The sequence below is a fragment of the Sciurus vulgaris genome, assembly GCF_902686455.1.
Source record: "Sciurus vulgaris genome assembly, chromosome: 5".
NCBI classification, from domain to species: domain Eukaryota; kingdom Metazoa; phylum Chordata; class Mammalia; order Rodentia; family Sciuridae; genus Sciurus; species Sciurus vulgaris.
This window is the reverse complement of record NC_136465.1, coordinates 124,902,279-124,915,576: the sequence shown is the minus strand read 5'-3', so window position 1 is coordinate 124,915,576 and position 13,298 is coordinate 124,902,279. Positions and strand designations below refer to the sequence as shown.

The window sequence follows — 13,298 nt, the reverse complement described above, 5'->3', positions numbered from 1 at the left end:
ACTCAGTCACAAAGAAGAATGCATATATGACATTTGCAGGTAAATGGATGGAACTGGAGGCTATCATGCTAAGTGAAATAAGCCAATCCCAAAAGACCAAAGGCCATGTATTTTCTCTGATATGCAGATACTGACTCACAATAGGTGGTAAGGAGAGAGACATGGAGGTTCACCAGATTGAACAGAGAAGAATGCGGGAGAAGAGGAGGAATGGGAGTGGGAAAGACAGTAGAATGAATCAGACATAACTTCCTATGTTCATAAAAGAATACACAACCAGTGTAACACCACATTATGTACAACCACAATAATGGGAAGTTATACTCGCATGTATAATATGTCAAAATACATTCTACTGCCATGTATAACTAAAAAGAACAAAAGAAGAGAGAGAGAAAGAAACTGGGTTAAACAAACGACTATACTTCCAAAAAAAATTATCCAAATTAAAATTACACCAAAATTTAAGAAATTAAAATAACACCAAAATCAGAGCAATTGATATTTTTCCTAAGTATTATAAGTAGGCTATGAAATATTTCTGCAAAGATTATAAATGACCATACACACATACACACACATACATATACATATAATTTTAAAGAACTGTCTGAGGAAGTGTTCGGTGAATAGGAATGCTGAAAGTATGAAACAAAAGGAACAATTTTACCTACTTTAGACAAACTATAACACTTGTCCAGTATTAAGAATGGGGGTAAAATTTATACATAATAAAAAAGAGATACTAAAGAGAAATACTGAAGGAGTTTTGACAAATTGTGTTTTTTTATAGCTATCCTTTTATATTAGATTATTATTACATATATAAAACATTTTAAAACTTCCGAAGACTGTTGGTTTTCAAACTTCATTTCTGTTGAAAGTACTGTAGCATTCTTATAAGGGACTCTTTTCCTCCCCTACCCCCAAAGAAAAAATTATTTGCTGATAAATATATCTTAACAAAAGTGTACATTTGATACATTTAGGGCACATAACAACATAAAAAGGTCACCACATCATGAAATCTTTACTTACCAGCAGAGGTAGGTGCTGAATTATTTGCTGAAGGCTTATGAGAGTAAAATAACTACTGAACAGTTGAGCAAAACACTTCTGTTGTTATGCCAGTTACAAAATCAGATCATTACATTTGCCAACCAGAGTGGTAACCTAAACTCAAATTTAGAATATGCCGTGCCATTTAGGTACAAACAATACTTTTATTTTATTTTTTTAATTTAAAGTGCAAGAATATGATTTAATTTATATGTCCAACAATAATCTGGGGCAAAGTATATAAAAAGTTTTTAAAAGGGTAATTTAGAGTAACCAGCCTAAGTTTATAAGAATGGTGCAAGAAATGCTCGAATGAAATAAATTATAAATAACTAAAACTTGAGAAAATACTGCAGAGCATCAAAAGGGGACCTTGAGGCTGTCAAAAAAGAGGTGAAGAGGAACAACAATAGTGCTCAGAGAACAACAGTGAACTGTGAATGAAAAGTTGAACTTTTCAACCCCCAGGATGCTTACCTTCTCTGTCAAGGAAGTATCAATAAGAAGACTTTTTAGTCTTCTGTTGTACCAAAAGCATCACCAAAAAATATTAGCATGGGTTTTGTTCCCTCAGAACATTTACTGTTCTTACTATCGTTTAGAGACACAAACTACTCAATACCTAATTCAATCATGGCCAGCAAATGGTAGTCTTACGTGTGACCTACAACTAGATTATTTGGCTGCTTATTACAGGAGCCAAACATGAATACAGGACCCTCTGACTTCTTCAAAAAGAATTCCATTGATATCTGATCCTCAAATGGTCTTGTAATATTTTTCTTTTTATACAGAACACCATAGGTTTTCCAATGTGTGCATCTCTCTAAGTACCTGCATCACTGTTGCATTTGCATTTCCTCCTTTAATTAATTAATATTAATTAATATTAATTTTTAATATTTTCACTGTTTCTCTCTTCTCAAGGAATCTGTTTGCCCTTTATAATTCAATCCCAGGTGTCTGTCCATGGCTGCCACAGCCCCAGGCTGGTGAAATCACAGACAATATTTTATGTCTATAAAGAAGTCCTTTTTCTAGAAGACTAGATATAGATATAATTATATATTGTACATGCTTAGGTCAAAAATACGAATCCTGCCCTAAAATACTAATAAAATTTCCTAGTCTTAACATTAGAAAAATTTATGAAAGTCAAATGAACTGCCTCATATCTTCATGTTTTAAAAAACCTAAATCTATACTTATTGGTTCTCAGCTTTTATGATACACTATATAGATAGATATTAAAGTGATAGCTATTTTATCAAGACAAAGCAAATATACATTTGTTTATTTCACTGTTTATAAGTTTCACAATGAAAAGAAAAAACTAAGATTGTATCCCAAAGTATAAAATGGAGCAGATACTATACATTATTTGCTTTTGAAAAACAGTAAAAAATGCTTATTAAGAACATAAAAAATTTAACTTTGGGAAGAGTAAATATGTTGTTTATCCTTTAACAAAGGCTAAAACGTCAATCATAAAATAATAAATGAAATAAAATATGTATGCAACTGTACATAAATATTAAATGAAATAAAATACTATCACAACTATGTATAAAAGTATTTCTGTTCATTTTTATCCACTACCTCCTGCATTTCTCAATCTCAGTAGCACTGACATTTTTAGTTGAACAATCTTTGTTGTGCAGGGTCGCCTTGTGCATTACAGGCTATGTATCATTATCCCTTGCTCCTATACCCAGATGGCAGTAGCACTCATTTCTTCCTAGTTCTAACAACCAAAAATGTTTCCAGAATTGCCAAAAGTACTATGGAGCACAAAATTGGTCTTGTTTGAGAGCCACTGATCTGCACCATCAAAAGCTTCCTAACCAGACTAACAGTATCCCATCACCCTTCTTTGCTGCCATTTCATTCTACACATATCAACCAAAGTTGTCTTTTTTGAACTACATATATGTGCACATCACTACATATCTGATCATGGATTAAAACCTTTCAGTGGTTTTTTCCTTGTTCTTAAGATGAAGTTCTAACCTCTGAGCACTTTTACATGGCCTAGCCTTTCACTACCTCTATAACCTCATTGGGAATCACACTTTTCTGTCTCTTCATTCCAAACCTTCAAACATGACAGGGTCTTCACCATGTTCTCTCCTCAATCTTTTCCTATAAGGCTCTCCTCACTTCCTCTTAACCTTGCCTCATTAACTCCTATTTACCCTTCAGATCTTGGGCAAAATAGTGCTTTTTCAGGGAAGTCTATCTAGAGTTCACTGGCTAAGTCAAATACCTATTCTAAGTTCACAATGCATTACAGTCCTTTGTAGCATTTACCATCATAGAAATTTTTCACTGACTGATATAATTATGTTCCTCCCTCATGCCCAGGACAGCAAGGACAGTGTGTATTTTGCTCATCATTATATTTCTAAAGGCTAGTCCCTGGTAGGTAGACATTGAGTATTTTCTTGGCCACATTTGTTGGCACCTGACTATAATCCCAGAAACTCAAGAGGCTAATACGGGTAACTTAGTGAAACCCTGCCTCAAAAAATAAAAAGTAAAATGGTTGGGATTTAGCCCAGTAGTACAGTATCCCTGGGTTTAATTCCCAGAACCAAGAAAAAACATTTTTCTTCTCAATGAAATGAATGAAAATGTGCATGTTCACACACGGCACACAAAAACACAAAGACTACAAATTAGGATTGACTGCACTTGGATGGTAGCGTCTATATGAGTTCTTAAAGAATCTTCTATATATTCCAAATTGCCTTTAACATAAATTACTAGTATAACCAGAAAAAGAAAAAAAAATATATATATACCTAAGGGTTGCAGTAAATATCTTCTCGTATTGAAAATTCTTGCTACTCCAGCCAATGTTAATACCCATGTCTCAGCCCACTGCTTCTCTGCTGTATCTCTCGAATGGTGAATGAGAATATTGCCACCTCCAGATTCAATCTTTTCTTTGTCTGCAGTTGTAGAAGACTCTCGAACTCGGTCCAGTAGATGAAAGAGAACCTAAATATTTGGTAAAAGGTTATATAAAAATATTGATACTTAAGTAACAGTGCAGAAAACCAGAAGTTGTATAAAAAAATTTTATACATGACAGTCTTATTAATCCCACATAAGAGCAGAAACTGACCAATTAAAGGTAACCATATATTTAAGGCATCCTTAAGGTCATAAAATATGAAAAATTAAAATAAACTAAATAGAACATCATCTAAGACTTGTTATCAATGGGATATCCATGGGGTAATATTTAAAAAAAAAAAAAAAAAGGTTAAGGAGAAGGTTCTAGGCAAAGTATAATTATGGAATATACCCAAATTGAGGTTACAACTGAAGCTCCAGGACTAGCTAGGGGTGCTAGGGAAAAAAAAAAAAAAATCAACAAGCAAGAATTCATTGTAATTTGGGGAATATTTGCACTTAGACAGGAATAAGCACAATGAAAAGCAAAATTGAAACCAAATAGAGAAATTAATGCATGCTGTGAAACAAAAGCCAAAGAAAGAAAATTTCAAGGAGAAAATAATAACATTAAATGCTACCAAAAAATAAGTAGGATGAGCACTGGGCATACGCCAAAGGACTTCTCAACAAGAAGACCATCTATAGCCTATGAACAATTTCTGTGATTCTCAAAGTGTGGTTTTGGAACCAGTAACATCAGCTTCTATCACCCAGAAGCTTGATAGAAACGTGAATTTTCAGGATTCACTCCATGACAAAAATCTGAAATTCTGGAGGTCTAGAATAGGGTGGGGATAGAAACCACAAAAGTTCAGCAATCTGTTCTTAAACAAGTCTGCCAAGTGACTCTGTCACACTCTAATGTTGAGACCCTACCCTGAAGTAGAATAATTTGGAAATCAAATTACAAGGAACAAGGGAATGCAGGGGAAGTGAGGAAGAAAAAAATCATTGCAAATTAGGCAACAAGAATATTAAAAATGAAATGACTTAACTGGGTCCAGCTGATTGGGAGGATTACGCAAGAGGAGTATAAGTTTGAGGTCAGCCTGGACAATTTAGTAAGACTCTGAAAACAAAACCTAAAAAGGGTTGTGGGGATATCACTCAGAGAGGGAGAATGTATGTGGTTTCAACACCTAGTATTGCTGGGGAGGGGGAAAAAAAGAAGCAGCTATTTGAAAGCAAAACAAGAATTAAAGAAAATGCTAACTAAAAAAAGAAAAGAGGGACTTGTGGTAGAGCATTTGCCTAGCATGTGTGAGGCACTGGGTTTGATCCTCAGTCCCACATAAAAATAAATAAATAAATAAATAAAACTAAGATATAAAAAATTTAAAAAAATAAAAAGAGGGACTTCAGTTTATTTGTGATCTAAGGAGGAGTCAAGGGACAAAGGCAAATAGGAAACAGAGCTTTTACCATAAATACATATAATTTTTACTTGTCAATTAAAAATAAATGAATGAAAATTTAAAAAGTAAGGATGGAAACATGGTTTTAATTTTTTTTAATAGAGAAAATATACTATTAATTTTTAAGAAAATATTTGGGCCTATTAAAAGGTTTCAACTCTGTTCTAAGGGACTGTAGTTGGTTTAGCAAATCCTTGTTTCATCTTTTCAAAAACAGAAGAGTGAAAAAAAAAGAGCACAGAAAGAAAAATATGACAAAGTTAACATTGTATTGTCAAATATACAAATGCATAGAACTGCTTTAAAAATTAAAAAAGAAACAAGTTTAACTGAAAAAAATAAATACACTATAAAAGCATGTCTCAACTAAAAGCTGAAAGCCCAGGCTATTTTATAGTACCTTCCAAATGACAGTGTGCCAAGTTGAATGCTGTAATAAAGTTCCATGTGCACCAATTGTAGAAAACAGAGTCTGCCCTGCACTCTTCCTGACAGCAGGACGGGGGTCCACACATAGTTCACCCAATTTTGCGTAAAGACATAACCACAAGCAATCAAATGGTGGTGCGGGGTGGAATGGCCGATTTAAAACCACTCCTTTCTCTTCAGCCTGCTTTTGCTGTGCTGCCTCTTCTTTATTTAATTCTTTTTCAATAATCTCCCCTCTTTGAAAAAAATAATCTGAAATATTCCACTAAGGAAAAAAGCAGAAAAGTATCACTTTATTCACAGATTTTGTTTTAAACACATAAGTAATGTGATTGTTTTACCATTCATAGTAAAACTTTTAAAAATTACTTCATAAATCTCCTTTCTCATAGAATAGGTTCAATGAAAACATCTTTTCTTCTTTTATCAGTGTTTTGGATTCCAGGAGAATATAGGCAAACAATTCATTTCTAGCACTATCTCCCATCCCTTTTTTAAAATTTTACTTTTTATTATGAAAAATTTCAAGTAGATGCAGAAAACAAGGAGAATTTAAGGAACTTCATTATATTAATTATACAAAACACCGTGATAAAACAATTGCTAAAAAACATAACCAAAAATATTATTACCATCATAATTAAATTATTAACAATTCCTTAATATCATTCCATAATAACAGTATAGTCTTCCTTTCATTCCTTCCTTTCTTCCTCTCTCTCTTCCTTTACTTACAGTACTAGGGATCATACCCAGGGGTACTCTACCCTACATCCCTAAACCTTTTATTTTGAGATTAGTCTCCCTAAATTGCATAGGCTGGTTTCAAACTTGCAATCCGGCACGGCCTCCCAAGTAGCTGGGATTATAACTATCTAACACCATGCCCTGTTATATTTATAATTTTACACACAGAAAAAAAAATTACTGTATTCAAACATATCTATAACTTTATTCTCAACCATAATATATAAGTAAATTAATGATGATTATGCCAATGATAAAAATGTAGATGATCCAATACTGTGAACATATATAAAACACGAAACAGGTGGCATCCTGCAGTTATTTAATTAACATTGAACTAACCAACCACTATTTGGGAGCAATTTTATGTATAACATGCTTACTTTTGTTATGTGATTATTTTTTAAAAATTGTTTTTAGTTGTCAACAGAACTTTATTACACTTATTTTTATGCTGAGAATCAAATCCAGTGCCTCACACATGCTAGGCAAGCACTCTGAAACTGAACTACAATGCCAGCCCCAAATTATATTTTTAATAGTAAAATATTAACTTACCTAGTTTGTGAGAGAATCTTTTAATTTATTTATTTGGGGGGGGGGGTACCAGGGATTAAATTCATGGATATCCAACCACTGAGCCACATCCCCAATTCTTTTTTAATTTTTAAAATTTTGAGACAGGGCTTCACTGAGGGGCTCTGAACTCACAAGGATATCCTCCTGCCTTAGCCTTCTGAACCACTATCATTATAGGCATGTGCCACTATGCCTGGCTTGTGAGGGAAATTTAAGTTCAATTTTATAAAATTTCTGAATTATAATATGTATTTTAAAAACTCTAAACAATTGTCTTAAATATATAGCTCCCTTCATGTTTACTTCATGTAACGCTGACATTATCCTTAGATTTTATTATTTCTATATTCAAAATGTGTAAAATGAGACTCAAGAAGTCTATAATTCAACAATGAGACAAATATAATTGATATACACACACATACGTATATATAAATCCTACCCCCCTCCCCCCCGCAGAGCCTAGGGTCTTCCACTATGATTTGTTGTCTCCTAATACCTAATATAGTATTTCTCATAGACTACAGGACTATGTAAATGGTAAAGAATGCTACTGAAGTTTTACTTACTAAATTAGTAGTCCATGAAAATATTATTAAAGTATATTTAAAATCAGTAACCTTTTGCATTAAAGTTAACTGATGATTTTCCTTGTATATACTATAATTTACCACATCTTCTCATAACAACTATATAAATCAATCTTCAATATACTGAAATTTATCCAAATATTCTATTATGAATCATTTCTTATATGATGTTATTTAATTCTTTATGAAAGATCTGTTTGATATTCAAGTCATTCAAACATTTTTTACAGAGCCAAAACCATATTTGCTCAGCATTCATTTCCAATGGTATAACAGTAATTTCTAAGTTATATTATCGTAAAAAAGGCAATGATACTTACCAATAAACCTATTGAAGTTAAACTAATATTTAGTTCTTGGTTATGAAGTCCAAAGCTACCTGCAACATCTACAACTATCTGTAGGCAAGTACAAGGCATTGTTGGTAGAAAATCTGTCACAACTAATTGAAGACACTGGAATGCAGTTCGTATCAAGGATTCTCTGAAAACACAAAAGAAATGCATACTGATGCATTTAAAAGAAAATTTGTAAAAGCATATATCTTACAATAATTTGAACCAAGCAAAATTTTATCTCAAAATTTTAACAAGAAAACTCTTCCTAATATATATCATATAGTAATTCACATTTATAAGTATAAAAGATATGCTTACTTAAATAAACTAAAAATGAAGAACCTCAAGGTAATAAGAAATAAAATTAGCAGATTAAGAAAAAGGATATGAAAATGAGTACCAGCAATGCATCATTTCCATTTGTCTTTTACACCAAGTAACTAAAAGAAAACTTGAACAATGAATGAGAATGGGAAACTGGCACAGCTACTTTTCTCTCCACTGTATGCACAATATCTTACACGATGCCAAGCACATGTAAATAAATATAACTTGCTCAATAAATGAAAATTTACTCAATAAATGGAAATGTGTTCTTCATTCTTTTATAACTATACAATTATCTTCTTTAAATCTCCAAAAGAATATAAGATTTTATGAATCTAGTCTGTAAGAAGAGTAAATTTTGAATTTTGAATGAAAAAAATAAAAAGCATTTGGTTTTGGAGAAAAATTCTGATGGCAAATAATGAAAAGTACAGTTATAGTAACTGTCTTTTATTAGTATGTCATATATTTTCTAAGTATTTTACACATATTAGTTTATTTCATTTGCCCCTAAAGTTAATTTAGTTAAATAATTCAAATCCATTTCCTCTTATTCCTAGGGAGCATTTGTAGACTTTCTTTCTTGTTTCCCACCTTAAACTCTTGCTGCTATCACACTGCTATCTGTAACATCTGCATATCTGATCACATCATTCCTCTGTCTGAAATCCTAAAATGCCTCCCAAATGTATTCAAGATAAATCCACAGTTTGGGGCTATAGCTCAGTTGGTAGAGTGCTTGCCTTGCATGCACAAGGCCCTGGGTTCAATCCCCAGCAATACACACACACACGCACACACACACACACACACAGATAAATCCAAACAGTTTACAAAAGCATAAAAGATTTTTACATTTTGGCTCTGTCTCCTTCTACCTAGAGCCTTAATAATTTCATGGCATAACAAACTACTTCAGTGGATTCTATTTTAAGGCAGGAGCTATTTATCTGTGTTTTCAGAATAACTAGTGAGCACAATATCTGAAATACACCAAGCACAGAGTGTTTAATAAATAAATGAATGAAAAAGTTATTTTAAAGCAATTTCTTAGATTTCCTCGTACACACAGGGAAGTCACACTCCTAAAGGTCATTTCATAGCTTATTAATTATTTGTTTTAACAAATCCAAACTTTTAATAAGTCTAATCTTGGGGTATATTATAAAAATTTTTAAGTGGGTTTATCTTATTTAAATAAGAACCTTGTATTCCAATATAGGGTCAAACGGCAGTATTCCTATCCTTTTAAAACAAAGGTAATGTCTAAAAATTCCCTGTAGCCACTTGGGGGCAGGTTAAGAAAAACTATTATGGATCTTCGACTTACGCAGAAAGGACATGCATAAAAAATTACTATTACTGCAAGATTTTTAGGATGGATTCCCCTTCTACTTGTATTATTTTTGGGATATTAATTTCAAAAACTTACCCTTGATCATTTCTGATTGCTCCCATGACTCCAAGAACCAATGGCCAACCAGGTCCAAGACTGTCTCCCTGACTCTGCAGAATCTGCAACACACATTCTAATTGCTTGAGTCGTATATCTGGGTGGTTAATATTGGACATCTCCTTTAATGGGTTCAATAAAAGCAATTGCAGTCTCTGAAAAGGGGGAAAGAAACTAATTAGGAAGAGAAATTCAAAAAGAGGAATTCTTTATTACTCCCTTTTTCTTATCTTTATTTATTTATTTTTTTTAAGACAACATCTGACTGTGCTGCCCAGACTAGTCTTGAACTTCTGGGCTCAAGCAACACTCCTACCTCAGCCTCCTGTGTTAGGTGTGCACCACCATGCCCAGCTTATTGTTTTCACTGCTTGTTAAATTCACCACCACTCAGTCAAACGGAGTAAGCAGAATTTTTTTTCTACTAAAATAAACATTGAATATGACTTCTCTAACAGTATTCATTAGAGATTTATTTTGTCATTCATATTTTTAAGTGAGGAAAAAAGCCAAGTCTCTAAGATGCTAGATTTCAAGAAAAAGGCAGGTACCTTACTTTAAAAGATAATACAGAACCATATAAAAATCAATTTCATTAAAGAACATATATCTCTAGCAATATTTGAAGAGTAGAAAATAATTACCAATTACTAAAATCATCTTTCATTTTCTTTATTATATATCACATGTACTGAAATTTAAAATTCCCAAGTGTGACAGAATAAAAGGTATATAACGTTTAGAAAATGAGTAAGTATGGCAAACTCTTTCAAAGGTGACATAAAACCATGAAATTTGTTGGAGAGTAAACAAAAGTGCTTGATTCTATCCCATTCAGTGTCTGAAAGCACTTGCTTCATTTTTTAACTTTCTTCTCTTCCAGGGCTCAATTATTTGGTTCACTGACTAAACAAATATTTATTAAGCTCTAACTGTATACAAGGTTTTAAGGTGAACATCGAAAATACTGAAGTAAATGCACAAAGGTTTTCTTCTTTAAAAAACTCAAATTGTAGAAAAATGTATGAAATCACTAAAGTATAAGATGTAAAAGAATATGTATCTTTTCTGTCTTGTTGACTACTCTATTCCAAGAGCAATACTTAATAATTACGTGTTGAGTAAATTTGTAAAATGGCAATACAATAAGATGTGGAGGCAATGGGAATATCCATTAAATGGCTCATTCCTACTCAGTCCTGAAGCAGTAGAACTTTGGTGGGCTTTTAAAAACTGTTTTTATGATTTAGATGTGGTGTCCACCAAGAGCTCACATGTGGGACAATGCAAGAGGGTTGGGAGGAGAAATGATTGGGCCATATCCTTAACCTAATCAATGAATTAATTACTAATGGGATTAACTGGTAACTGGAGGCAGGTGGGGTGTGGCTGGAGGAAGTGGTTCATTGGGGACGTGGCTTTGGGGAATATATTTGTATCTGACAACTGGAGACCTCTCTCTCTGCTTCCTGATCACCATGTGAGCTGCTTCCCTCTGCCACACGCTCCGCCATAATGTTCAGCCTCACCTCAAGCCTAAGGAATGGAGTCTACTGTCTGTGGATGGAGACCTCTGAAACCATGAGTCTCTGAAAAAAGCCTTTTCTCCTCTACCTTTAGTCACAGCAGCAAAAAAGCTGACTGAAACAACTTTGTAAGACATATGTGAATGATAAAAAGAATCAAGATGATGAACATTTTAAATATACTCTGAGAGTTAAAAATAACAAAATTTAAAACATAAAAATCTATTTTATTGTGTTTGTTTCTTTTGCCATTTGTTTTCTCCCCATGTAGTACAGCAAAAGGAAAAAGTCAGAGATATAAGGAACAAAAAAGTCAAAGCTCTAAAATAAAACCTTAGCACTTCATGAAGAGGAAAACTTGTAGACCAGAAGACCAATTCTACAAAACTTATTAACTTAATTCAGTGTCCTTCATGAAGTGTTTAAAATTCTTTAAGAAGACCAAACATCTCTTACCTTTAGCAAGAGATCAATAGCCTAAATATAAAATAAAATATTAAATTAAAAAAAAAACCCTCTATTGGGCTGGGATCATGGCTCAGTGGTAGAACGCTTGCCTAGCACATGTGAGGCACTGGGTTCTATCCTCAGCACCACATATAAATAAATAAATAAAGATTTGTCCATCCACAACTAAAAAATATTTTTTAAAAAAAGCCCTCTATTAGAATATTATCTACTTGATAAATTAAGAAAAATTACATATGGAAGAGGATAATTTCATACTAGTATTCTTTTTTACCTGGTTCTGTGAAAGTGGAGGCTCATGGTTAAATGTTAATCCTGCTTTAATAAGTGAAGTTAAAGCTTCTGCTCCCCATTCTCTCATTCGAGAGTTTGGATGCTGGCAGACCTGAAGGTACATATGTTGAAAAATTAACTATTTAATTTGTATACATAACTATGAATCACACATCAATTTGAGCAAAGAAAATAAAACATTACATTTTCTTTTCACATTTTAAAAATTACGTCAAGTGTTCAGTAAGGATTGGAAGAAAACTTATATCCAAAATGTCAGTAAGCTTACCTTCTGAATAAGGGCAAGGGGAAGCAACAAAGAGAAGACAAAAGAAAAAAGGTGAAACTAAAACAAGTCACAGAAAAGAAAGGATTTCATAATAGTAAAGGACACATCATCAGAGTAAACACAAACAGCAAGCTGATACTAAGGTTTTCTTTCTTTTTTCTTTTCAGTGCTGGAGATTAAACCCAGATCCCTGCAAGTACTCTTAATACTGACTGAACTACATCCCTAGCCCCAATACTAAATTCTTAATTTTCATAATCGAAGACTGTGATAACATTTTAAAAATTTTATTTGTTGCCATTTTGATGAGATGATCCAATCATGAAGAAATCAGCACATATCCTTTAATTATTCTTAAAAATAATTCTGATAAAATAGGAGAAAAGCTTCAGTATATCAGTTTTTCTAAGAATAATAACTTTTTCAGGTTTCTAAAATAACAAATGACCTTGATAACATTAACTTGAATTGTATACAGACACATGTACCAACACCAGAAGCTGATTACTAAGCAGCAACTAATTATTAAGAGTCCCCCAACTTGAATGCAAGATAATGTGAATTCAGATAAAATTCCCTGGCACAATCTATAGTTAAAAATATCAAATAGGTTTTCCCCTAATAGGTTACCTCATAATTGTAGCAAAATCTGTAAATGAACAGTGTTTACTACTACCACTCAACTCTACCTGCCCTGATGGATCAAGAAACTGAATAATAAGCTGCCAGTTGATTTCTCTGATATTTATCACTTTAAAAATTTCACCCATTTTCAACCAATAAAAGCAATCTACTTCCTCACCAAACCAATTACTACATAACATTAGTCCTTAGTGAAATA

The 13,298-nt window shown here is 32.8% G+C and overlaps 1 protein-coding gene across 4 annotated transcripts in view; it reads right to left on the bottom strand.

The window, feature by feature from the left end:
• MON2 (MON2 homolog, regulator of endosome-to-Golgi trafficking) overlaps positions 1-13,298 on the bottom strand; it is a 109,513-nt gene that overhangs the window by 35,826 nt on the left and 60,389 nt on the right. For all 4 annotated transcript variants that reach the window (XM_079139657.1, XM_079139658.1, XM_079139660.1 and 1 more), the window contains 5 exons: positions 12,170-12,280; positions 9,881-10,056; positions 8,104-8,266; positions 5,839-6,132; positions 3,864-4,062 (listed from right to left, as the gene is read on the bottom strand). In XM_079139657.1, coding sequence (XP_078995783.1) covers positions 3,864-4,062; positions 5,839-6,132; positions 8,104-8,266; positions 9,881-10,056; positions 12,170-12,280 — 943 coding nt within the window. The remainder of the gene's footprint in view (positions 1-3,863; positions 4,063-5,838; positions 6,133-8,103; positions 8,267-9,880; positions 10,057-12,169; positions 12,281-13,298) is intronic.